General features: G+C 37.9%; 1 protein-coding gene across 2 annotated transcripts in view; it reads right to left on the reverse strand.

The window, feature by feature from the left end:
- Nucleotides 1–26,228, reverse strand: part of LOC139779979 (uncharacterized) — a 247,240-nt gene that overhangs the window by 171,011 nt on the left and 50,001 nt on the right. Inside the window, exon 3 of one of the 2 annotated variants that reach the window (XM_071718519.1) lies at nucleotides 53–169. The exons of the other annotated variant lie outside the window; for it this stretch is intronic. Within the exon in view, the coding sequence (XP_071574620.1) occupies nucleotides 53–169 (117 nt within the window). The remainder of the gene's footprint in view (nucleotides 1–52; nucleotides 170–26,228) is intronic. 2 annotated transcript variants of the gene reach the window in all.

Raw genomic sequence — 26,228 nt, forward strand, 5'->3', positions numbered from 1 at the left:
TGTAAATTTAAAATGTATTAAATTTAATTTAATTAGCTATTATAAATATTACCTGTATAGAGAGGAACTTGCTCTTCCCAATATTTTCCAATAACATCTAATGCTAGTTCAGGATGAATCCAACATGATCTCAGAAACATTCGTCGTCGCTTATTTCTTAATATTCGTGCTGCAATTAATTTTCTTGCTCTAATTCTATTTTCGATTACCTTTTGTTCCATTAAAAAAAGTTTTTGTCTTTGTTTTGCAGCATTTTTTATTGCTAATATTATTGATATTATTGATGAGTTTTGCAGTAGATTAATTTGTAACATATCCATGATAAATCCAAAAACTGTTTTGTAGGTTATTAATTATGCCATGCTTTATCTAGACTTCTAGACCGGAGAATGATCCTACTTGATCCTACTCTCGGCTCATCCTAGTAGTGTAGACGGGTAACAATCATACTGAAGTTAGCTCTCAATCGTACCAACCTAAACAACTTAAAATTGTGCAGTGTAGACGGATGACCGTAGTCGGATGAGCCGAGAGTAGGATCATCCTCCAGTCTAGAACGGGCATTAGATGATGCCACGAAAAAATGGTGTTACGATAAATCGAGTTGCATTTGTTTTATATCGTGTTTTATCTTGTATTTTATTATTTCGTGTTTTATCTCGTAAAAAATTCGAGGCATGAAGAATCTGTTGGTATAGTAATAACGAATATGGCGATATATATTCAATTTTCGATGAAATAAATTGTTCAAGTGCGTGTGCGGAAAGATAGTATGCGGACAGTATCCAAATCGCATGTATTCCGATCAAAAAACTAAACTTTTGTATGATTAGATTAGAGGATTCGAAATAGTAATTGCTCGATGCCGAAACTCGTTGACGTTCGACATAAATCGAATAAGAACGCTCGAAATAGAAGAGAAAATTTCAGAAACGGTTGAGGAGGATCCTACGACTAGCACACGTATAATAGGCCGCGAATTAAATGTTGGTCACGTAACTGTTCATAGGGTATTGAAAAGAGAATTGTTACACCCGTTTCATCGTACAAAAGTACAAGAATTACATGTGAGAGATCACCGTGCTAGGGAAAATTTCTGTCGTTGGCTTCTACGTAATAATGAAGCCGACGAAAATTTTCTGGCAAATATTATGTGGACCGACGAATCATTATTTACGCGCACGGGTATGTTTAACTGTCATAATGAGCATTATTATGACGTTATTAACCCATACGTAACCCGCGTGCATAGCTTTCAACATAGATGGAAGCTAAACTACTGGGCAGGCATCTTGAGTGATAGAGTTATCGGTCCTACTTTTCTATCAGATATTTTGACGGTAAAAATTTTAAAAATCTCCTGATCTATTTGCAATGTGTATCGATAAGTACTAAAGATGTTTCTTTTATAGGGAAGAAGTTACGCGGATTTTATAATGCAACGGCTACTATATCTTCTGGAAGAGATTCCTCTCCTGCAAAGAAGAGTTATGTATTTCCAGCAAGGGGCACGGGGCACCACCGCATGCGTACCGAGCTGTTACCAATTTTTTAAATGAACGTTTTCCCGGTCGTTGGATAGCTCAATATGGAACAATCAGATGGCCTGCACGGTATGAGAAGGTTTTAATTTAGAAAGATAAGAGAGGAAGAAGGCTGTGGAAGAAAATGCTTCAATATTTTTCATATTGATTGTTAACAGTTCACCCGATCTGACACCGTTGGATTTTTTTCTTTGGGGTCATTTGAAGAAAATTGTATACGCAACAGAGCCCGCTTCACTCGAAGAAGTCATCGCAAGAATGCAAGTAGCTGTCCAAACTGTCGATGCACCGATGCTTCGACGCGTACGAGAAAATTTAATTCTTCGTGCGGAAGCATGCATCGAGGCTCACGGGGCTCATTTTGAAAACCTCATTTAACAAGTCCTTTTTAGGACTAACAATTCTAGGGCTAACAGTCCTTTTTAGGGCTAACTTATAACAGTCCTTTTCAGGACTAAATAGCGGCTCTTTTCAGAGCTAGCAGTTCACTGCAACACAGTCCTTTTCAGGACTACTAATATTTCAAAACGTTAGGAAAGTTCTCATTCGCAAAAATAAAAAAACATTTCCCTACCTTCTTCTAATTTGTAAAATATTAAACGGAAAATTTTCATTCTCTCATATTCAATCGTATACAAAGAGAATAAATCTTTTTGAAACTTGACAGATGAGAGCAAAATGTCGATCTTATAGCAAATAATAAATAATAACACATTTAATAACTTAAAACAAAAATACAATACAAATGTTTCGATCTTAGTTTAGACCTTCTTCAGTGTAATATTTCGCAATTATCTTAAGTCTAATCGTCAACAACGCATAAATAAAAATGAAATGTAGTCATATTCGTAAAACATAGGTCGGTGGCGTAGTTGTTAGAAAAGGTTGAACATAAGATAAATCACGCGACTAACTGCGGCCTTTTAAATAAAATGAGATTACAAAATTGGTTGCAATTCGTATAAGTTTTTTCATGAAAACGTAAAATTCACTTACCAGACAGTCAATCTCGTGATAATCTACCATATCTGGTTTTAGTAACGAAACAATGCTTATAAGTTAAGATCAGCGCACGGCCTGTGAAGGCCTAGACTCAAGCGCAAGGTGAAATGAGTACAGACAAATATCATGAAACATTATAATATAATACATATTATGTACAATAAAATAACACTAGTAAATAAATAAAAATAAATAGAACAGACTACAGATGTCAATTGTGTGGAAGTCTCTCGACACAATAGAAAAATTTACATTAGAAAGATTTTTTATTTATTAGTTTATTTCACCTTGTGCTTGAGTCTAGGCCTTCAGTCCGTGCGTTGATGTTAACTCATAAGTATTGTTTCGTTACTGAAACCAGACACAGTAGATTATCACGAGATTGACCGTCTGGTAAGTAAATTTTACATCTTTATGAAAAAATATCAATAATAATTTCGTCCGCCAGTGAATAAAATCAGCAATTCAATTTATTTCTCGATTAACTGGCGCGATATATACAAGAATGCACAACGTTTTGGCTCTATATTCGAGCCCTTTTCAAGTGCGAACTGAAACAGGAACAGCGAAAAAGAAAAACAATATAAATAAATCGAGACAATATTAAGTTAACGACGTTATTAAATATTGAGCAATACCTATCATCTATTGACTCGTCACATAATTAGTACAGATTCCTGAGTTCATGAGCATGTTCCCGCATGGCCCTAAAGGTCAGCTGTGGACCAATCTTAATTTGTAGCAACAATGATATATGAGGAGAGAAAGCGACGATCAAGAAAAACTTACGAATCTCATAATAGGATTTCGCGTATGACTAGTTCTTCGTTGCGACATGTTACATGTATGCGAGTACTTGGGAGACTGAGCGGACAACGAAAGAAACAAGGTGTCCCGAGGTAGAAACATAAACAGTTAAACTGACATGATGACACTGTCGTATATCGTATTTAAATTCTCGGTATCTTTTTTTAAATTGATCGTGTTCTTATTTTTCTTTATAAAGAACATTTCAGCGATCTCTCTCATTTTCAAGTGAGGTTCTTTGTGTAATATTTTCGGATCTGACCACTTAAAATTGTGGTCATTCTGTATCCGGTGCTTGCTTACGACAGAGAAATTGCTGTCATGTTTTTTAATATCGCTGAAATGTTCTTTCACTCTTGTCTCGAGATGTCTCTTCGTCTGCCCAATGTAAGACGCGTCGCAATTCTCACAATCAATTTTGTAAACCACATTAGTTTCCCTGTTAGTCGCTAATCTGTCCTTGCCCCTCCTGATGACAGCACTGAGTTTTTTCGGCATCTTATATACCACGTCACAGCGGACTCTCTCAAGAGTACCCCGTATGCCCGCGCTTAAGCCCTTCACATAAGGGATCACCACACATCTGCGTACATCAAACGTGCTGTCGCGTTCGGAATTGGTACTCAAGTCCCTTCTATTTTCTAATTGTCGCAATCTATTGCTATAAAGAAAAATAAGAACACGATCAATTTAAAAAAAGATACCGAGAATTTAAATACGATATACGACAGTGTCATCATGTCAGTTTAACTGTTTATGTTTCTACCTCGGGACACCTTGTTTCTTTCGTTGTCCGCTCAGTCTCCCAAGTACTCGCATACATGTAACATGTCGCAACGAAGAACTAGTCATACGCGAAATCCTATTATGAGATTCGTAAGTTTTTCTTGATCGTCGCTTTCTCTCCTCATATATCATTGTTGCTACAAATTAAGATTGGTCCACAGCTGACCTTTAGGACCATGCGGGAACATGCTCATGAACTCAGGAATCTGTACTAATTATGTGACGAGTCAATAGATGATAGGTATTGCTCAATATTTAATAACGTCGTTAACTTAATATTGTCTCGATTTATTTATATTGTTTTTCTTTTTCGCTGTTCCTGTTTCAATTCGCACTTGAAAAGGGCTCGAATATAGAGCCGAAACGTTGTGCATTCTTGTATATATCGCGCCAGTTAATCGAGAAATAAATTGAATTGCTGATTTATGAAAAAACTTATACGAATTGCAGCTAACTTTGTAATCCCATTTTATTTAAAAGGCAGCAGTTAGTCACGTAATTTGCTTTATGTTCAACCTTTTCTAACAACTACACTGCCGACCTATGATTTACGAATATGACTACATTTTATTTTTATTTATGTGTTGTTGACGATTAGACTTAAGATAATTGCGAAATATTATACTGAAGAAGGTCTAAACTAAGACCGAAATACGATACATTTGAATTGTATTTTGGGCTGTAGTTCCGAAAAGCCCATACCTCCGATCGTTCTGAAATTTTGTATACTATTATATTTTGATATGCTAATTATGAATATGTCAATGAAAATTGGCGCAAAGGTCATTTTCTAGGTAAAAATTAAAAAAATTATTTTTTGCATATTTTTTAATTATCTAAATAAATATACATTTTAGAACAAAAAGTTTTAAACAAAAATTGTACATCTCTTAAAAACGCAACTTTTATATTCTATATGCTATTACTGTAAAAGCAGTATTTAACGAGAAAAATATAATGTAAGAAAAAACGAGATAACAAGAAATTATTTTGTTTTATATTATTCAGAAATACCTGAATAAACGCGTTTTATATCTGTGAGGAGTTGAATATGGGTTCATGACGCGCTTTACAAGCTTGTTTAAGTACATGCGTGGGTGAGGGGATTTTGCTCCCCTGCACCCCCCTTTCCATGCATGTGCTTTATAATTTCGCTTTACAATTCAGATGTACTTTAAGTTGTAAAGCGAGTTCCACGCTTTCAACCACGGGGGGGTGCGGGGGGGGGCGAAGGCCCCCCCTCGCACCGCCTCGTTTGTGTGTGTGTGTGTGTGTGTGTGTGTGTGTGTGTGTGTGTGTGTGTGTGTGTGTGTGTGTGTATGCATAACATCTACAATTTAATATAGTCAGGATAGTCAGAGGATAAATTCCACGCATTGTACTTAAACGAGACTAGAAAATGCGTGGAAAGTTAATATGAATTTTTAAATAATACTTCAATTGTGTGTGCATTTTTCTCGTTAAATACTGCTTTTACAGTAATAGCGTATAGAATATAAAAGTTGCGTTTTTAAGAGATGTACAATTTTTATTTAAAACTTTTTGTTCTAAAATGTATATTTATTTAGATAATTAAAAAATATGCAAAAAATAATTTTTTTAATTTTTACCTAGAAAATGACCTTTGCGCCAATTTTCATTGACATATTCATAATTAGCATATCAAAATATAATAGTATACAAAATTTCAGAACGATCGGAGGTATGGGCTTTTCGGAACTTTATCCGTATTTTGTTTTAAATTATTAAATGTATTATTATTTATTCGCCCATTTGCTGCAACAATGACATAACTCAAAAATTGTGATTTTTCAGGAGACATGTTTTAAACCAAAAATGATAGAGTGTTGCGCCAATATTGATTAACAATGATAAGGAGTTTTATTACGACTCAATTGGCAAATATATAAATACACAAACGCTACGACGTTTCGATCCTTGGTTCGGATCCTTATCAAGCAATCTATAAAACAAAGCAATTTGGTCTAAGGTCATAAATAAAGTCATATTTTAAAATTAAGTAAAAAGCAATGTAATACGACAACGACAAAATGACAACTGAGATTGACTGAGATAAGACAGTATTGCAACCTACATAATTCACTAAATGATATGGCACAATAGCGACACAACTGTTCTCTCGGGTGAGTTCGTGAAACTTAAGCATCGTCGATTTAACTGTGAATAGTATGTTTGAGATCGTGATAATCCGTATCACAAAGAAATCGCTTTCGGTTGCATGTCAGCGCAAGCACGCTTTCAATAAAGTTTTCGATTGAAATTTTGCATTAAAGAAGTCGTATTATTGTCAAGTTATAGCATGGATCTTTTCCTTTCTCGCATTCCGGAACATTCGCTTTCGTTAATAACAAAGTCAAGCTAACAGTTCGCACAAACAAGCAAAAAATCCATGCTGTAAACATCGTGATCGCAAACAAGCAACGATCTCTTCGGATCGCCGAACGAAAATTGTGACGTAGGTGCGATGACGTGGGCCGCCGATGGCCAATCACCCTCCCGAAATCCGAGCTCCGCGCATGGCAGGCGCGTACGTTTCTGCGAGCGGCCTGTGGCTACCAATCACGCACTTGAGTCCTTTAACAACCTTCTATGTTTTTCAAATGCGATAAAGTTATTGGTGATTAGCTCGGAGAGAGCTTCGTCTCGGAGATAATAAAAGGTTCGCCGCTGTGCCGAGGGCCCTCTCTTTACCGAAGTTCACCCGCTTAGAATCACCGCTCGTGCAAACCGCTTAAACACAACTCGCAATCCGCTCTCGACACCGAATTAGCTTGTGCAGCTAACTTCTCTGCTTTTCGCTGTGATAGATTCTGTACGCGCTATCACTCACGGCACTATACCATTCTGTAAATAATTGTACATACTTTTAGACTTTAAATAGACTTTGCTTTATTTTCTTGTATTTCTGGACTTGCTGTCTTTTTTGTGGTCGTTCTATCACCTCGCGCTACCGCGTGCTCTCGAACAAGTACATGTAACAACCTTTTTTTTTGTACGAATAACTCAAAAAGGGCGATTTTTGAGTTTTGTCATTGTTGCAGCAAATGAGCGATTTATTATTCGCTATAAAATCGGCGTTTTGCTCTCATTTGCCTTAAGTTTCAAATTGTACATCTAAAAAGCGTTATTCTTAACTTAAGATAAATCGTTTTCTCATAAAGGAAGAAATCTTTCTTTATTTTTTAATACGCTTTACGTATTTTCCTTTAAGCATAAGATTATTTAAATATCTCTAATTGTTATAGTGTAAATTTCTCTTAAAAAATTTATTACTTTTGAGTAACTAGGTGAATCGCGTAGAAAGATTGAATAAGTGCTATGTTTCAAAATTTAATTTTAATTAACGTAGAGATATCTAACAAAACAGATTGTTTAGAAAATAATTTTTGTAAAATACAGTTAATTTTTTTGTATTTGTTTAAATCTTCATGTGTTGAAGATGGTTATGTCTTGGCGAGAGTTCTATTTGTTATCGAAATTTTCTGTAAGAAGGTACTTCTGACAGAAGTAACATGTAATTCTTAGTGCAAGAAAAAATTATTTCTATTATTACGATGCGTAAGAATATTCTACGTGACGCGCGCGAAGCGCAGCACCGCCGCGGCCGGGCCGCGCGCCGCCGCGTCGCGCGCCGTAGCGGCGGAGCGCTCACGCACACTATCAGGCGCGTGGCTCACTGACATGCGCCCGGCTAAAGGATGGCGCTGATTGGATTGACTTTACTCAATAATTACAGCTTGGTTAAGCATTATAGAAAAAAGTGATTCGGGACTTTTCGACTCAATTTTTGATAAGGAATAACGCTATGTAGTTAGTGCGCGGTCTTTAAGAAACACCGTTACATATATATATATACATATACGAGGGTAGTCTGAAAAGTTTTGAACCTCAAATAAGTTTTTTTTCGGTCAAAAAACGGTTTTATTTTTCAACATGTCTCCTTTTAAGTCGATGTTAGGCTCAAAACTTTTCAGACTACCCACGTATTTTTCCAACTTATTTAACTGCGCGCCGATTTTTTGTCGGACTTGAAACACAGTTTATTGTTGAAATTAAAACCCTTCTTTCCCTGGAATTAAATCGACTCGATTTAATTATTTAAAAACTGTAAAGAATTTATTGCGAAAAATATTATCTCAGCCAGGATTCGAACCTGGAACCTCCCTCATTCCGTGAAGGGTGTCATACCAATTCGACTACCGAGGCATATGGTAATATTTATCGCAATAACCGGTTAACAATAGTTTGAAACGTCTTGCTCAGGCGACGTGAATAAATAATAATAAGAGAAATGAGACCGTTACAATATACAATCAAATTAGAATCAAATGCCATACTGTCCAAGCTTAGATCTTTGACAGCCTTATATTAATTTTTGTGTATATGGGGCATTCCATGCCAAATCGACCTGGGTTTGACCCTCGACCTCAATGATTTGGTCGGCGATTTTTTGTTATTGTTCCAATTCTAAAATGCACTCAGATTTTTTTTAGATTTTTTTAATAAAATTGATTTAGTTCCAATTTTTTAAACCGACATATCAATGGCCACAATTTAAAAATCTGGAAAAATTCTCAAAAATACTGTGTCAGATATCAAATTTTTTAAGCCTTGAAAGTGGGCCGGCGTTTGCTTCTAATTTTTTCGTCAAAAAAAATTTTTTTTAATGTCCTTTCAAACAATATACTACAATATAGAAGGCTCAATTAAAAATTTTTCAGTACCCCAGAGAACTCCAACTCAAAAATTTTAAATGGAACTCCCTATATTGTATATATCGTTTAAAAGGACATAAAAAAAGAAATTTTTGGTGCAAACCAAAGGTCAATACGTTGATCCGTTCGGGAGTTATTTAGGGTCAAATTTCGAAAAAGCCAATTTTTTGACCCTAAATAACTCTCGAACGGGTCAACGTATCGACCTCTGGTTTGCGCCAAAATTTTTCTTATTTTATGACCTTTCAAATGATATACTACTTTAGAGGGGGTTCTGTTTAAGAAAACATTGATCACATTGACCTAGCCTTGAAAAGGTCATTCAAGGTCAAGTCCATATTTTCGTCATATGTCCCCCTCCAAACCATGCAACTTTCGTCCGAAACATTTTTTAATAAAATCATCGGTTGATGAGATAATCGACTGTTTCATTTAAAACGAAATTCCCGTATATAATCAAATGTCCCGACTGACTCATCAACGCCCGGTCCAATCCCCTAAACCTAGAAACGTGAAATTCGGGGAGTATATTCCTTCCATGACGTAAGCAACCACTAAGAAGGGATTTTTAGAAATTCGATCTTTAACGGGGTGAAAAGGGGTAAAATGTGTTTTCACGGATTTCTCAATATCTCTTAGGCCCGATGAGATACTGACTTGGTTTTTGCTCATAAAGGTTACCCATACAAATGCTTAAAAACATAATTCAGGATTTTGCCCTAATCAACCCTTAAAGGAACAAATCTAGATTCGGAGGTGAATTATAGAATCCTTCGCATACCGTAGCGAAGCACGGGGTATCAAGCTAGTAAATTATATATATATATATATATATATATATATATATATTTCGTTTTCCGTGTGCACGCTATGAAAGTTGAAGTTTATTCTTCAATTTTGCAAGGTCCACTTTAAATTAGCGCCGTTTGTAATAAAATCTTCGCAGAGAAACGAACCTTGAAGCATTCGAAAGCTGAGGATTCAAGCTTTAGAACGCTTTTTTAAACATTACTCTGCGATCATTTTTCACAAAGATATGTTACTTTGAATTTGAAGCTTTTTAGCGCTGATTTCAAGTGGTCCGAATTTTTCTTATTTTTACTAACCCTTATATTTTCTGCCACAACATGTATGTACACTCAATTCACGAATCTCAAAACACTAAAGGATAATCCTTTTACAAAATTTACAAAACACTTGTATGTACATGCCACTAAAACGAATTATCATCAGTTATCAAATTTGCTGCAAAATATAACATCGACCGCGTGGAAAAGAAACAATGCGCCGATGCGCGCTATCTCGCTCGCTCACTCTCTTAATCTCGCTAGTGCACTCTTACGTCAGAAATTGCAACCGTACAAGAAAATTTTATATAAAGAACATACTAAAAATTCTCGTATTCGCGTAAATATACACAGTAGTGTCTCGCGCTGCACGTGTACTTGGCGCGAGACACTACCGTGTCTCTTGATGATGCATACATAAGAATAATGCAATCATATTATAATAAAATAATCTTAATATACAGGGTGTCCCAGGACCTCACCGACAAACTTTGAGGAATGATAGGTCACACAGAGGGGATCATTTTTTGTTAAGGAACATATGGTGGCTGACGCGTCCTTAAGGAGCTATGCATCCGAATAGTCAGATCTCCGGTAAAATGTTTTGCACAAATAAAATTTAATTTAATTAACTCTCAGAAGAGTGAGATAGAAAAAGAGGGAGTGCACCCGGGTGGGGAATCGGAACGCAGTCCTGCAGTACAGTACGTAGGTGACACCCCCCTCTCCTTAGAACACCTTGGCCCTGACGCACCAAAAGTCCCCCTCCCCGCGTGACGTTAGCCCCCTCGCCCCTTGAATACCCCCCCCCCCCGCCCCGCTCCCCCCTTGAAGCTCCAGGCTTAGAACCGACATAGTATTACTACTAGCCTTTCTGTACCTTCAACCTAACCTAACCTAACCTACGTCGTAGGTTTGTTGTTGTTCTGTGAGTTTGTTATCAATCAATCAAGCATGAACTACGATCGCTGAGCTGACTAACATGATAATGTGTTACGGTGAGGCTAGGGGAAATGGAAGAGAAGCTCGTCGCATCTACGAGCAGCGGTTTCCTAACAGAAGACATCCACACCACAGTACCTTTCCTCAAATTCATCAACGCCTTCGAGAGACGGGGAAGGCGTGATGTGAGGACATCTGATTTTGAAGACAATGTGATCGAGAGATTCAGCAATGAACCTTCAGCTAGCACGCGTGCTGTGGCGCACGATATGGGCACAAGTCGCATGTCAGTTTTGAGAGTATTGCATGAGTACGATCTACATGTGTACCACCTCCAGAAGGTGCAGGCACTAGGACCGAACGACTTTGCACCTCGTATGCAATTTGTACAGTGGTTTCTTCATAAAGTATCACTGATGCTGCCTTTCCCACGCACGTCTTGTTCACAGACGAGTCCTGCTTCACGCGGACCGGATACTTTAACAACAGGGATAGTCACATTTGGGACTATGAGAACCCACATATGATTTTTGTTAGAGCTCACCAACAACAGTTTTCCGTCAACATATGGGCTGGAATTATTGGTAATCATCTGATAGAACCTGTTATTTTGCCACCACGTTTAAATGGAGCAGACTATCTACAGTTCCTGCAGAACACACTTCCGGAACTGCTCGAAGATGTACCGCTTGCTATGCGCAGGAACATGTGGTTCCAGCATGATGGAGCCCCACCACACTTCAGCATTGATGTGCGCGCACATTTAACCGCCAAATTCGGGGAACATTGGATAGGAAGAGCGGGACCTATTGCGTTGCCACCGCGATCACCCGATTTAACGCCCCTTGATTATTTTCTGTGGGGGTATGTTAAGAGTATCGTGCACCCCAGTTGACAACAGAGCGGAACTGATTGACCGAATAAATGCTGCGTTTCAACAAATCCGAAACAACCCTGCCATACTCGACAGAGTTGGACAATCAATGCTGCGAAGGTGTCAACAATGTAATGAGGTACAGGGCAGGCAATTTGAACAGCTATTATTGTAAATTGTCAGAACATGCAAGAAAAAATAAATTTTATTTGTTCAAAACATTTTACCGGAGATCTGACTTTTCGGATGCATAGCTCCTTAAGGGGTCATATCCGTTTCTCAACTTCAAAAAATCGATTTTTTGTTTTGTACATATTTTGGAAGGTACATCCTCTGCAAATATTTTAAGCCTAGAACAAAGTTGATATTAATGAATTATTGACTAAGTTATAGCTGTTCGAACGAAACTAGTCAGGCCGCTCCGCGGGACAGATATACATCCCGTTACCGAATTCGCCGTAGACAAAGTCGATTGCTATCACAGGAGGCTCATACTGCAGAGGAAGGTCAGCTTTATGGTGCAGGCATCGCTGATTAAGGGTAAATTACAAACTTTATAATTTTATCTGACTTTAACTCTGACAAAACTTTAAGGATGTTTTACCTATATCTATATATAGTATAATTTTGTTTTCTTGATTGAAGACTTTGCATGTATGTCAAACAACTCAAAATTTTTTATATGTTAGAAGGGATTACCGTTAACAGTTTGAGTATGATTTTTTGTTATTTAAATAATTAGTATTGTTTAAACAATTTAAAAAATTTTTTTGTGGCAAAAAATTTTGAAACTTAAAATACAATATCAATTATGTATGTTTTACACATAAAAAAAGTTTAAGAAATGTCTTAATGGTTTATTTATATTTTATTTATATTTACAGCAAAGTGTCGATTCTCTATAAGGGATAATGTTAATTTTATCAACTTTAAACTTAAATAACTCTTAAATAACTTCAAAATTTTACAGAGTATTTTTCATTTAATTTAGAAACAATTCACAGCACTTTCTGAATATATTTGAAATACCTCCAATACATCCTTAATTACAATAACTTTTAAACCAGTAAGAGAATTGTGCTGAAATTTTACACAGATACTTAGACGTAATAATAGAACAATCTATGAAATTTTTAGATTTTTGGTAATGACTTTGAGATGGCACACATACATCCTTAAACGCGTTTTTCTCGAAACACCACTTTTCAAAACGGTGGGCATGATAACTGCCTCAGCATTCGTACGATTAACTTCATTTTTTGTATACATATTTCTAATGAGATTCTTTATTGTGTCACGGGGGCTTTTATTGATAAGTTCAATCATGTTTTAATAATAATAAAAAATGTAACGACTTTTTCAGAAAAAATCACGACAACTTTTTGAAAGTGACCATTTCCGTAATTTTTTTTTTTTTCGAAAAATCCCTCTCATGACACGAAAATCACGATCCTAAAAAATAATAAAAATTCCACAAATTTTGTTTCAGATTAATCCTACGAGCTGAATAACACCCACCGTTTGTGCCTGCGCGAAAAAAGACGTCCTACGCCAATGCACGCAGCCGCTACATTTTTTTGTATTTTTTCTTCTTAGTGTATGTTTTCTTTCCTGCAAAAGACACTCTTTACAATAAAAAAGATTCAACTTAATCGGTCTAATAGTTTTCTGGCAATCCCTCATAATTATTGGACCACTTTTCAGGGCCGAGAAACGGATATGACCCCTTAAGGACACGTCAGCGACCATATGTTCCTTAACAAAAAATGATCCCCTCTGTGTGACCTATCATTCCTCAAAGTTTGTCGGTGAGGTCCTGGGACACCCTGTATAGTTCTTATAGTATATTATAGTTCTTAGTAGTAGAATATATAATGTTATAAAACATTTCCCCTGTTTTATTAGAGTGAGCAGATTACCAATCGCACACGACGATATTTTCCAATCGAGCATATTCCCGATTAAACACAGTCTTGATCAATCATATTCCTAATTGGACACAGTCCGATCGAACACGTTTAGTTGCATTCGGATACAGTCTTGATCGGACACCGTTCCGATCGGATACAATCCCGCGATTAGGCATTCCCGTACAATAATAAACCTCGTTTCGCACTGTAAGCACCGGTTAATGTAGAGTGGATCTCGCTTTGCGTGCAAAATTGGAAATCCGTGTGAAACCATACAATAAAAAAATCTCATTTTGCACTGTAAGCACCGAGCAGTATGGGGCGGAGCTCGCTTCGCGTGGAAAGTTGAAAATCTATGTGAAATCGTACAATGATAGATTTCGTTTTGCACTGTAAACATCAGGGAATGTGGGGTTGAGTTCGCTTTACGTGCACTGAGAGCCGAAAAATAGTAATAATTTCTGTATTTTTGCTCACTCTCAACTTTTAATCTTTCTTACAGTAACCATTACGCACTACTACAATAAACATTCTCCCAGCAACCAGTACGGATTTCACAGTAATCATTACAATAAAGACCAGTACACTGAGAATCGAAAAACAGTAATAATCTCTTAATTTTCGTTTATTCTCAACTTTTAATCTCAATACACAGATGCTTACTGAAAAAAAGTAATGTCTGCAGAAAAATACAGTAGTATCTAAAGACTAAGATTGTAAGCGATATTGTCTGAAAAAATAAATAATTACTGAGGAGTTTCATTATTCAATCATGTGCGATTCTGTAACCATTACGGTTGGATCTCAGTATTCGTTCTATAGCGCGAGCTCAGAGATCGAGATTCAGATGATTCAGAATAGTTGCTGTAGAATGCAGCGCTGGCGATGACAATTGACAGTAGCGCGACGTGTTCAGATGAGTTGGCTGAGAAAGGAAAATCGCAGCTTTATTCTCGTGCGTATTCTTGTGCGTAAAGGTTAAGATTTATTATCAAAAAAAGTATAAAGTGCTAATAAGAAAGTAAGTAAGATTTATCCAATTATTTTAAGTGATATTAAATATTATTGAATGTTTATTATTAACATTTAAAGTTAGTTTAGAAACCAAGTTTTTAACTTAATTTCTAGCAACATCTCTTGCTTTGCTTATGGCATATATGCGGTGAACTGTATATAATGGATGAAAACGGAAAAGTGAGATTTCAGAAATTACATCCAGTACAAAATTGTCCGTATTAGCTAAAGAGATTTGTGAAATCTTTTGCGAATCAGAAATTGATGAGACTATATGGTATTCAAAATACACAAAAGAACAGACTGGTTGCAAGTGAGCAAGTGGAATTCTACATAACCATTACGAATATATAAAAAGTAAATTATATAAAAACAAAGTAATTTATTCCGACAAAGCAGACAATTTATCAAGCACTAATTTAATTGGCACAGATGGTAAAAAATAAATCATTTACTATTATTTGTTAGAAAAAATTGTTTAAAAGTATAATAATATTTTTGTAAATTGCAAATGTAGGTGATATTGAAAATCTTAAAAATCAATATAAGCCAACGCGTGAAGTAGAAATACAGTGGCTCAAAACTTTCAACAATCGTAGACAAATATTACACCATGAAAGTTGTACAATACATAGCTACTTGAACTTATTTCCTTTTTTGAATTTTCAAGATGGAAAAGAATTGGTAAGTCCTTCTATAAATACTAATGAATTAAATGAAAAATTATATTTATCTACACATTATATATAATATTTTTAAAGCTAAGAAAAGATTTTGAGTTGTTGTATCCTGAAAAAAGAAGCTATTTTTATTCAAAATGGAGCAGGCTTCGAAGCTTTTTCATCGAGAAATTCTCTAAAACAAAAGTTGAAAAAAATGATCAATATTTGGTTCCTATGCTGAAACTTGTTGATGAAAGTAATATATTAAATCAATATATTTCAACTGTTATTTATGTGCTCAAAGTTAATTATAAATTTAGATAAGCAGGACGTTATTCTATTTACTTTACTGCCATGTTTGATAACAACGAATGTTTAATAACTTTTATATGTAGGGGAGACCGGGGCTAAACCGCCAACGGGGTTGAACCGCCAAATCAAATATCTCGGAACCTGTATATTGTGCGAACTCGCTATTAACATTGTAAACGCTGCTTATGGTACCCATGTGACCAACGAAGTTTCGGCAGGTTACCTGCCGTGTTATGATTTTTACGAGGGCAAACGTGTTTTCGGAAGGTGAAAGTGAAATTTTCTGCGCGTGGAAATATTGTAATATCTGCAATAATGTTTGCTCTCCAAATCTCGAGGTACGTGATTATAAAGAGTAATGCATGCTGAACACGAATCCAGTTTAGTTTTTTCATTATCGTTGATGTCTAATATTTCGTGGGCGATCAAACCTGAAACTTATGTTTGGGGCTTATCCGCCAGTAAGCACCCGGGGCTGGTCCGCCAGTCTCGTCACTGTGGCGCGCCGGACGCACGACTTCAGCTCACGGCGATTTCAGGTTAGGTTTCCCTCGAGCGTGATTCTGTCTTCCCTTGCACGTGCGTCAGTTTGTGTAGAAGGGAAATGGTACGCACGTATCGTCGCAAAACGGGTGTTTTGGTTGACCAAAAAGATGGCGGACCGTTGTTTTCGAGATCGCTCACGCTCACGGCACGTCGGCGAGGTACGGCGAGGCACGGCACGGCTCTGATATCCCGCGATTTCCGCGCGAGAGTTGACATGCCGCGCGCGCTGTAGATCGTCCCGACTCCCGGCCGCGGTAAATCGTCGTTGTTGGTCGTTGTGTCAGTGACAGTCGCGCGTGCGACCGCATCGTCCAGCGTTCGCCGCATCGTCTCGGCGTCATTGTCGCCGCCGTTGTAGTGGTGGTGGTGTCGGTGGTGGTCATCGTCGTCGTCGTCGTCGTCGTCGTCGTGGTGGTCATCGTCGTCGTCGTCGTCGTCGTCGTGGTGGTCATCGTCGTCGTCGTCGTCGTCGTCGTGGTGGTCATCGTCGTCGTCGTCGTCGTCGTCGTCGTCGTCGTCGTCGTCGTCGTCGTCGTCGTCGTGGCAGGTCGTGGCCGTTGTCGACGTGGTGGTCGTGGCCGTCGTCGTCGTGGTGGTCATGGCCGTCGTCGTCGTCGTCGTCGGCGCGTCGAGGAATCGGCGCGAGGACGCCGTCGAGTCGGTAAAATGGTCGCGCTCCACCGCGAGCTTTTCTAACCCCCCCCTGTCGCTATTTATCGCTCCTCTGCGAGAAACGCGGCTTGGTTAGGTTGCTCGAGGGTCCGCGCTGATCCTATGGCACCGGAACGCCGTCACGCGTATTCCCCGTGGTTGCCCGCGTTGACAATGTGACGTGCCGTTGGGGAGTTTACGATTTGGTTAACCTCTGTATTCACGTGCCTAAATTGTTTTATGGAATAGGTAAAACAATTATTTTTTAATAATGTTTTGCATAAAAATTTTAAATAAATTTTTATATTTTTCTCTTAAAAAACAATTATTAAAATGTATCCTATCATTTTTCAGGATTAGATGTACGTATATGTATTGAAAATGCAGTGTGGCGGATTAGCCCCGGGGGGGGTGGCGGTTCAACCCCGGCATTTTTGAGATTTCAATTTTTCCACCGTTGTCGTTTTTGCTCTATACCGGTTAAACAAAGCAACATAGATAAAAATTTCCTATATAAATTTTGTAGCTAAAGGTTCACTCTTTACAGTGGTATACCACTTTTAACTAAAATTATTTATTTTCTTGTTAAAAATCGGCACCGAAAAAAAACTGGCGGTTTAGCCCCGGTCTCCCCTACTTACCGATTACAATATAGCAAAACTGCAACCGTGTGTTTGCATTTTGCACTCATCCCTGCTTTGCAACTACATTTTGCGGATGATATTTTTCCTGATTTCAATATCACTATGTTTATTTCGTGAGGTGCACCTTTAACATCTGACATTTGAAGGCAATATGCAGTTAAATGCCATTTGTCATCATCTTGAGAGGTTATCCCGCATGTTAATAAATGTCCACAGCACAACAAAATTTTCTCCTTCCATGAAATTCCTTGAGGAAGGGGTGCACTGTGCAAATGCACATATTTTTTTATATTTAAGTACATATTTTTATCACACGCGTTTAAAAGGCACGATAAACCACCTCAGATCGTATGTTTGCGTACAATTTTCAGGAATAGGCCAGCCATCTTGGCCTTGTGACGTCACGGCTATGTCACGAGTGAAAATCCCAATACTCTTTCATAAATCATCATGAAAATGAAGATCTTCATGAAGATCATTTCATGAAGATCTTCATGAAATGAAGATCATTCTGAAACTTATAACATTAAAGATATAGAATTAGAGAATTATGAAAACAAATTAGAAACTTTAAGTGAGACAGAATCAATTGATGAAGAAATTGATGAATACGTTTCAGAGAAAAGTAATAATGTATTTAACGATAACGATTTAAAAATGCAAATTTATAATAAATGTGCAAGCTTCATATCTAAATATTATAACAATTTAGATATATCTTCACAAAGAATAGCTGAAATCATTCACATTACATTTGATTGGATTCTAAATTTTATGAAAAAATTAGAAAATAATTATTTAGATGCTACAAGATTAAAACATATTTTAACGTTATATACACAATCTTTTCATGATTTCTCTTCTGAAAATTATCGGCTTAAGTACTTTACTCAATGTGAATCACTTATACTTCCTAAAAGTTATACAGTTCGTGAAAAGCTTGTATTAAGAGGCAAGTTTGGCAACAAAGCTCTTGACTTTATAAAAGAAAATATTCAAATTGTTCCAATTTCCAAAGTTTTGAAAAATTTTTTGAATTATTTAATATTTTCACTGACACAATGGAGTATATGCAAACTATATTAAATCAAAAAGAAATAATTTCCAATGTTATTCAAACCCAGTTTTGAAAAGATGAAGTAAAGTCTTACGGTAATAAGATAGTCCTTCTTATCGCTTTATATTATGATGACTATGAAACAAACAATGTATTGGGCAGTCATCGAGGATTAGGAAAATACGGAGCTTTTTATTTGAATATATTATCTTTGCCAACACAATATTCATCCAAATTGGAAAATATTTTCTTTTTTTCTCTATTTGATTACAAAATTAAAAAAAATGTTTCTTATAAAATATTATTAAAACCTATAATACAAGAAATAAAAAAATTAAATAATGAAGGCTTTGAAATCAGTTTACCATTCGAAAAAAACAGCGTTATTTTCATTTACTTTTTGTTTTGGGTGATAACCTTGGTATTCATTCCTTATTTGGGCTCACAGAATTATTCAATAGCATCTATTTTAGTCGTTTTTGTCTATGTAACAGTAATGAGATAAAAGGTATTACTAATATACAAAAATGTGAATATCGTACGTTGAAAATTATATAATTCTCACTTACTTTTAAACAATTACAAACTTACTGGGATTAAAGAAGTATGCGTTTTACATAAAATTCCAGGCTTTTATATAACTAAAAATTTGAGTGTCGATGTACAACATGGTATATTTGAAGGTATTTGTAGATATAATATTGGTACTCTTTTATACGTATATATCTACGAAAAAAAATATTTTTTATTATATCAGCTCAATTCTCGAATAAAAAACTTAAAGGGTCATATCCGTTTCTCGGCTTTGAAAAGTGGTCCAATAATTATAAGGGATTGCCAGAAAACTATTAGACCGATTAAGTTGAATCTTTTTTTATTGTAAAGAGTGTCTTTTGCAGGAAAGAAAACATACACTAAGAAGAAAAAATATAAAAAAATGTAGCGGCTGCGTGCATTGGCGTAGGACGTCTTTTTTCGCGCAGGCACAAACGGTGGGCGTTATTCAGCTCGTAGGATTGATCTGAAACAAAATTTTTGGAATTTTTATTATTTTTTGGGATCGTGATTCTCGTGTCACGAGGGATTTTTCGAAAAAAAAAATTACGGAAATGGTCACACTTTCAAAAAGTTGTCGTGATTTTTTCTGAAAAATTCGTAACATTTTTTATTATTATTAAAACATGATTGAACTTATCAATAAAAGCCCCCGTGACACGATAAAGAATCTCATTAAGAATATGTATACAAAAAATGAAGTTAATCGGACGAATGCTGAGGCAGTTATCATGCCCACCGTTTTGAAAAGTGGTGTTTCGAGAAAAACGCGTTTAAAGTTTTGTCAGAGTTAAAGTCAGATAAAATTAAAAAGTTTGTAATTTACCCTTAATCAGCGATGCCTGCACCATAAAGCTGACCTTCCTCTGCAGTATGAGCCTCCTGTGATAGCAATCGACTTTGTCTACGGCGAATTCGGTAACGGGCTGTATATCTGTCCCGCGGAGCGGCCTGACTAGTTTCGTTCGAACAGCTATAACTTCGTCAATAATTCAAATATCGACTTTGTTCTAGGCTTAAAATATTTGCAGAGGATGTACCTTCCAAAATATGTACAAAACAAAAAATTGATTTTTTGAAGTTGAGAAACGGATATGACCCCTTAAATTATGGAGCAAATTATAATTTAAATAAGCCAACCAAAATAAAAGAATCACAAATAAAAAAACAATGCATAATTATAAGCTCATCAGAAATGTTGACATTTATAACTCACGCTTCTTTAATTTTTGGTGACTTTGTACAAGAGGATGATGAGCATTGGAAAATAATATTAACATTGAAAAATATTATTCATATAGTTTGTAGTTTAAGCATTTCTGACAAGACTCATATCTTCTTAAAATTATTAATAAATGACTATTTAGAGTTACTAGTAAAATTATTCGGAAATCATTTACGGCCAAAGCATCACTTTTTATTACACTACCCTAAAATAATAGAAAGAATTGGTCCTTTGTGGAAAGTAAGCTCAATCAGATATGAGAGTAAGCACAAAGAAGGAAAAACTATAGCAAAAAATAGTAATAATAGATTGAATGTTTGTCGAACAATTGCACTTAGAAGTCAATTAAAATTAAATTATCGTTTCTTTAATCTAAAAAACCTGACAGACATATGGAAAAATGGTCCAATTAAAACAATTAAAGTTAATGATATTGATGACATTACAGATGTCATACACGTTTTACTTAATTCTATTTTACAAAATGAAGAATTACAAATTTACTCTCATTTAAAATATTATGAAAACATTATTAAACAGAATGTTATTGTTGTTACATTCAGTGATGAAGGCATCAATTTCCACGTTGTTATTTTAATTATAAAAGATAAAGATGATTACTCGATTGTAACAAAGAAAATAAAGAATTGTTTTCTTAATGAACATTTTGAAGCGTATTTCATACTTGATATTGACAATTTTAATTGGGATGTTTTAAACATATCTGATTTGGAGATGGCTTACTTTTCAGAAATAAACATTTTTCGCAATGGTGATAAATATATCACAAAAAAATGGCCATAATTTTTGGAAATATAAGGTTTCATTTTTTATATGTATATGTATCTACAATAAAGTTTTAAACCTAAAACTAGTGTGTTTATTTTTCTTATTATTACAGATTACACTTGTACGCATGAGCTGCATCTTTGAAATCGAGTAGTACTTTTTTCAAGCTCTTAAAATACTCAAAAAAATTAAGAAATACTATTTATAAAATACTATACTATTTTGAAGTTTTTAATAAATTTTCTTAAAAAATTACTACAGGGTTTTAATTGAGAAATAATAAAAAATAGTAAAAAGGTATTGTATTATTCCCGTGATAGAAATGACGAATCTTTAAGGAACAAATGTTAATTTTTTATTAAAAATAACTTTATTATATTAAGAAAATCTAAGTAAAAGAATTATAGATAGACATTAAAAAATTTAAAGATTTTTACGTGCAATTCTAGAAAAAAATGTGTGGCATAACAGCCAAATCTGTCATACTGATAAAGAGTAGAAATATATAGATTGTTATAATGATAGATACCACAAGCGTACGATTAGCTCAGCGTTAGCGTGTTAGGTTGCGACCCCGGACATCTTAGGTTCAATCCCGTCGATGCGTTCTCAAAAATTTTAAAATAATGCGTAATTTTAATTAATTGTAATTAAAATAGAATATATATATACGAAACAATAAATACAGATTACACTATAAAAATATTTAAAAAAAATAATAACTATTTGAAAATTAAAAAAAAAATTGTTTTTTTTTCGTTAAAATATTGTACCGGAATCATTACTTTATCGTAATGGTTATGGAACGATACAATACTGATACAATACTGGATTAGGAAATAAACCTTAACAGTCGATCTGTATTCGTTACTGTAGAATCCGTAATAGTTACTGTGAAATCCGTACTGGTTACTGGAAGAATGTTTACTGTAGCAGTACGTAATGGTTACTGTAAGAAAGATTAAAAGTTGAGAGCGAGCAAAAATACAATAACTGTTACGGTTTTTCAGTTCTCAGTGTAGGTAATGATTCCGGTGTAATATAAAAAAAAATTTATTTTTTATTTTCAAATAGTTCTTATTTTTTTCTAATATTTTTATAGTTTAATTTGTATTCGTGGTTTCGCATATATTCTATTTTATTAATTAAAATTACGCACTGTTTTACAATTTGAAAACACATTGATGGGAGACGGGATTCGAACCTAATAAGATTCCAGAATGACAGCCTAATACGCTAACGCTGAGTTAACAATCTATTCTACAATAACTATTATTGTCAGTGGACCGCTCGACGTTTTCGCGGTGCGCGCCGTGGAAAGTACAAAAATGAGTACACGAAATAACAGTCAGTCCTTTTTATTAAAGTGGGTTACACTGGACTTCGCACTCGCGATTTCGCACTCGCTACATTCCTCCGTTTTCTCGACGTCGATCATGTATCGCGTGCGAGTTATGATGGCTCACTGCCGTCCCGGACGGAGCAGGCGAGGGATCGCGGCCGGAGCTTCGCGTCGAGGAATTCGGTGACGTGAGAAACGCTCGTTGGCTCCAAATCGTCTATTGGTCGCGGTGCTTGCGATCACGCGAGAAACACCTGTGCCGTTTGCTCGAAAACACACAAAAAAAGGGGGGGAGGAAACCGTCGCGATTTGGAGCCTTTCAAGCGTTTTCGAATAATGCTTGCTGTCTCGTCGAAGTTCGAGAATTTTCAGCTCGCATTTATTCAATTCTCAACATGCCGCCCGCCTCGCATTCGACGGAATGCGAAACGAACGGGGGTTGACAAGGTCGCACAGAGGAGCGTGGGAACGTCTTGGTTCAAAGCGTTATATACAATATATACATTTGAGAACTTAACCTATTTTTACAATGTCCTTAAATCTAATGAAAAACGAACGAGCTTAATTCTAACGGGATTCCGCGGTTCCCGGCGGACTGATAGACGCGGGCAACCGACAGATCTGGGTTATTGGTCGTTTTAGCTCGGAATTGGCGGTGCGTAATGTGACGACGCGAACGCGACCGTCAAGTCCGGGATGGACCTGCTGAATCCTTGCGAGTTCCCACTTTGAAGGAGGGAGTAGGTTACTCTTAAGTAAAACTAACTCGTCAACCTTCGGATTATCGTGAGATTCGGTCCATTTCACGCGCTGTTGCAATGAATGTAAATAGTCCGACGACCAAGAACGCCAGATCTGTTCGAGCATTAATTGTACGTGTTGCCATCGCGACAACCGATTCGCATTGATTTCGAGGACGGATTCCTCCGGTACGCTCGTGAGCGGTCGGCCGATAAGGAAATGACCAGGTGTCAAAGCGGTATAATCGGACGGATCGTCGCTAAGTGGAGAGATCGGTCGCGAGTTCACGCAAGCCTCTATCTTACATAAAAGCGTAACGAATTCGGAGCGAGACAGAGTGCGAGCACCAGTCACTCGCCTGAGATGGTGCTTAAAGCTCTTCACTCCAGCCTCCCAAAGCCCGCCGAAATGTGGTGCCGCAGGGGGCACGAAATGCCACCGTACGCCGTCGTTAGCGAGAATTTCCTTAAGGGAGGGGTTGTTCACAAGCGCGCGGAAGCTGCGTTGGAGCTCGCGGTCAGCACCCACAAAATTCGTGCCATTATCGCTGTACATGTCCGATGGCAGTCCGCGGCGACTGACAAACCGTTGAAATGCCGCGAGGAATCCATCGGTGGAGTAATCCTCCACACTTTCGAGGTGGATCGCCTTAGTGGCGAGACAAACGAACACCGCGACGTAGTGTTTGCTCCCCTTTTGGCCGCGACCGACAACGGGGGTAATGTTCATAGGTCCGGCGTAATCTATGCCCGTGTGAGAGAACGGAGGAGCAGGATTTACTCGGGGACTCGGGAGATCACCCATTAATTGCGTCGGAGTTTTCGCGGAATGTCGAACGCATGTAACACATTTATGAATGTGAGATTTGATCATGCTTCGCGCGGAAATTAACCAATAATTTTGACGGAGACATCTAAGCGTGAGTTTAGTCCCTCCATGGAGAGAGCGTCGGTGTGCTTGATCGATCAAAAGTTCGGCAATATGATGTCTAGCAAGTATGACGGGGTGTCGCTCATTGTAACTCAGCGCGGAGTTTTCGAGCCGCCCGCCAAGCCGGATTAATTTATCTTTCCCGATAAAGGGGTGGAGAGAGCGTAAGGAACTTGATCGCGATACAGCGGCGTGAGCGTTCAAAGCCTTCAAGTCATCCGAAAAACAAGTCGCTTGTGCCGATCGAAGCCAAAAGACGGAGGCTTCGTGAATCTCCTCTGCGGTCAAGGGAGACTTGACGATCACCGAAGAGGCGACTTTATTTTTTAAGTTCCGAACGAAACGCCGAATGTACGCGGTAATACGAAGAAGTCGGATCCAGCTCGAGCAGGAGGTGGGCAGATCCCACTCAGGAGCTGAATCGACGAGATGAACGGTAGCTTTACGCGCTTCGGAAGATACCGTTTGTAAAATGTCCTTTTCAGTCGGAGTCGGGGGGATCGGCCACGAGGCCGTGGTCGAGCTAAGCCACCGGGGCCCCGACCACCATAATTCATGATTGACGAGATCGGCGGCAGTAAAGCCGCGCGACGCGCAGTCGGCAGGATTTTCCTGGGAGCGAACGTGTTGCCAACGTACGGTCGGAAGGCGCGTCTGCACCTCGGAGACGCGGTTCGCGACATAGGAATTCCAGCGGGATGGATGTTGTAGAAGCCAAGCTAATACGATTTGGGAATCAGTCCATCCAAATAAGAGAGCTCGCATCAAGCCCGTGGTGTTTCTTACCCATTCTATCAATCGAATTAATAGAACGACGGCGTTAAGTTCCAAGCGTGGAACGCTAACGGTTTTCAATGGCGCGACTTTCGTTTTGGCCGCGAGGAGGATGACTTGAATGTTAGAGGGAGAATGCACGATTCGGAGGAAAACTACCGCGGCGTAAGCGCGAGTGGAGGCGTCCGCGAAGCCGTGCAATTCAACATCGATTTTATCTTGACGCATCCCTGTCCATCGAGGAATGCGTATTTTGCTAATATTAGGCAAGTCTGAAACGTAATTGATCCACTGATGCAGAAGATCATCGGGGATGGGAGCATCCCAATCAATTTTACGGAGCCAGAGCTCCTGCATCAACATCTTGGCCGCGATGACTATCGGTGACGCCCAGCCGAGGGGGTCATACAGCTTTGCAATAAACGATAAAACGGAGCGCTTAGTATGAACTGTCACGGCGTATGGCGAAATTACGAAACGAAACGAGTCATCGCGCGGAGACCAAGACAGGCCGAGGACCTTGAGCGTGTCATCGTGGTTGATCGGATAGTCCGAGGATTCCCGTTGGTCCTCTGGAATATCCGTCAAAAGTTCGGCTGAATTCGCGGCCCATTTTCGCAGGGGGAAACATCCGCGATTCATTATGCCCACGAGTTGCTTGCGCTTCTCGAGCAGAGACAGAAGGTCGTCTGCTCCGAAAAGAACATCATCGACGTAGGTCGACTCTTCGATTATATTGACCGCGTCGGGGAAGTCTTTACCTTCGTCGCGAGCTAATTGGATAAGGGAGCGCTGTGCGAGAAAAGGCGAAGGTTTTTGCCCGTAGGTCACGGTGAGTAAGCGGTAAAGCCGAATCAACAGACTGTCGGGGGGGCGCCAAAGAATTCGTTGATAGTCCGCGTCATCCCGATGCACGAGTATTTGTCGGAACATTTTAGCAATGTCAGCCATGTACACGTACCGAAAGAGTCGCCAGCGCAGGATTATCGCGGCGATGTCTTGTTGAAGTTTAGGTCCCGCCATTAGAAAATCATTGAGCGAGGTTTTGTCGGTCGATTCGCTAGAGGCATTAAACACGACGCGTAACTTGGTCGTTGTACTCGATTCGCGTAAAACAAAATGATGCGGGATGTATATCGGGGGGTAAGGGGGGCGCTCGTCCGCCCGCACCGACTCCATGTGCCCTATCGATTCGTATTCTCTTAAAAAATCGTGATACTGCGCGGCGATTTCTGGTTTCCGCGCGAGTCGGCGCTCCATATTGGAGTACAGGAAGGAAGCCTTTCGGAATGTGTCGCCGACGCGAGGGGGGCCGTTT

Source organism: Temnothorax nylanderi, unplaced genomic scaffold (genome assembly GCF_030848795.1).
Source record: "Temnothorax nylanderi isolate EJ_2023f unplaced genomic scaffold, tnyl_v1.0 TNYL_tig0253_pilon, whole genome shotgun sequence".
Lineage (NCBI taxonomy): Eukaryota > Metazoa > Arthropoda > Insecta > Hymenoptera > Formicidae > Temnothorax > Temnothorax nylanderi.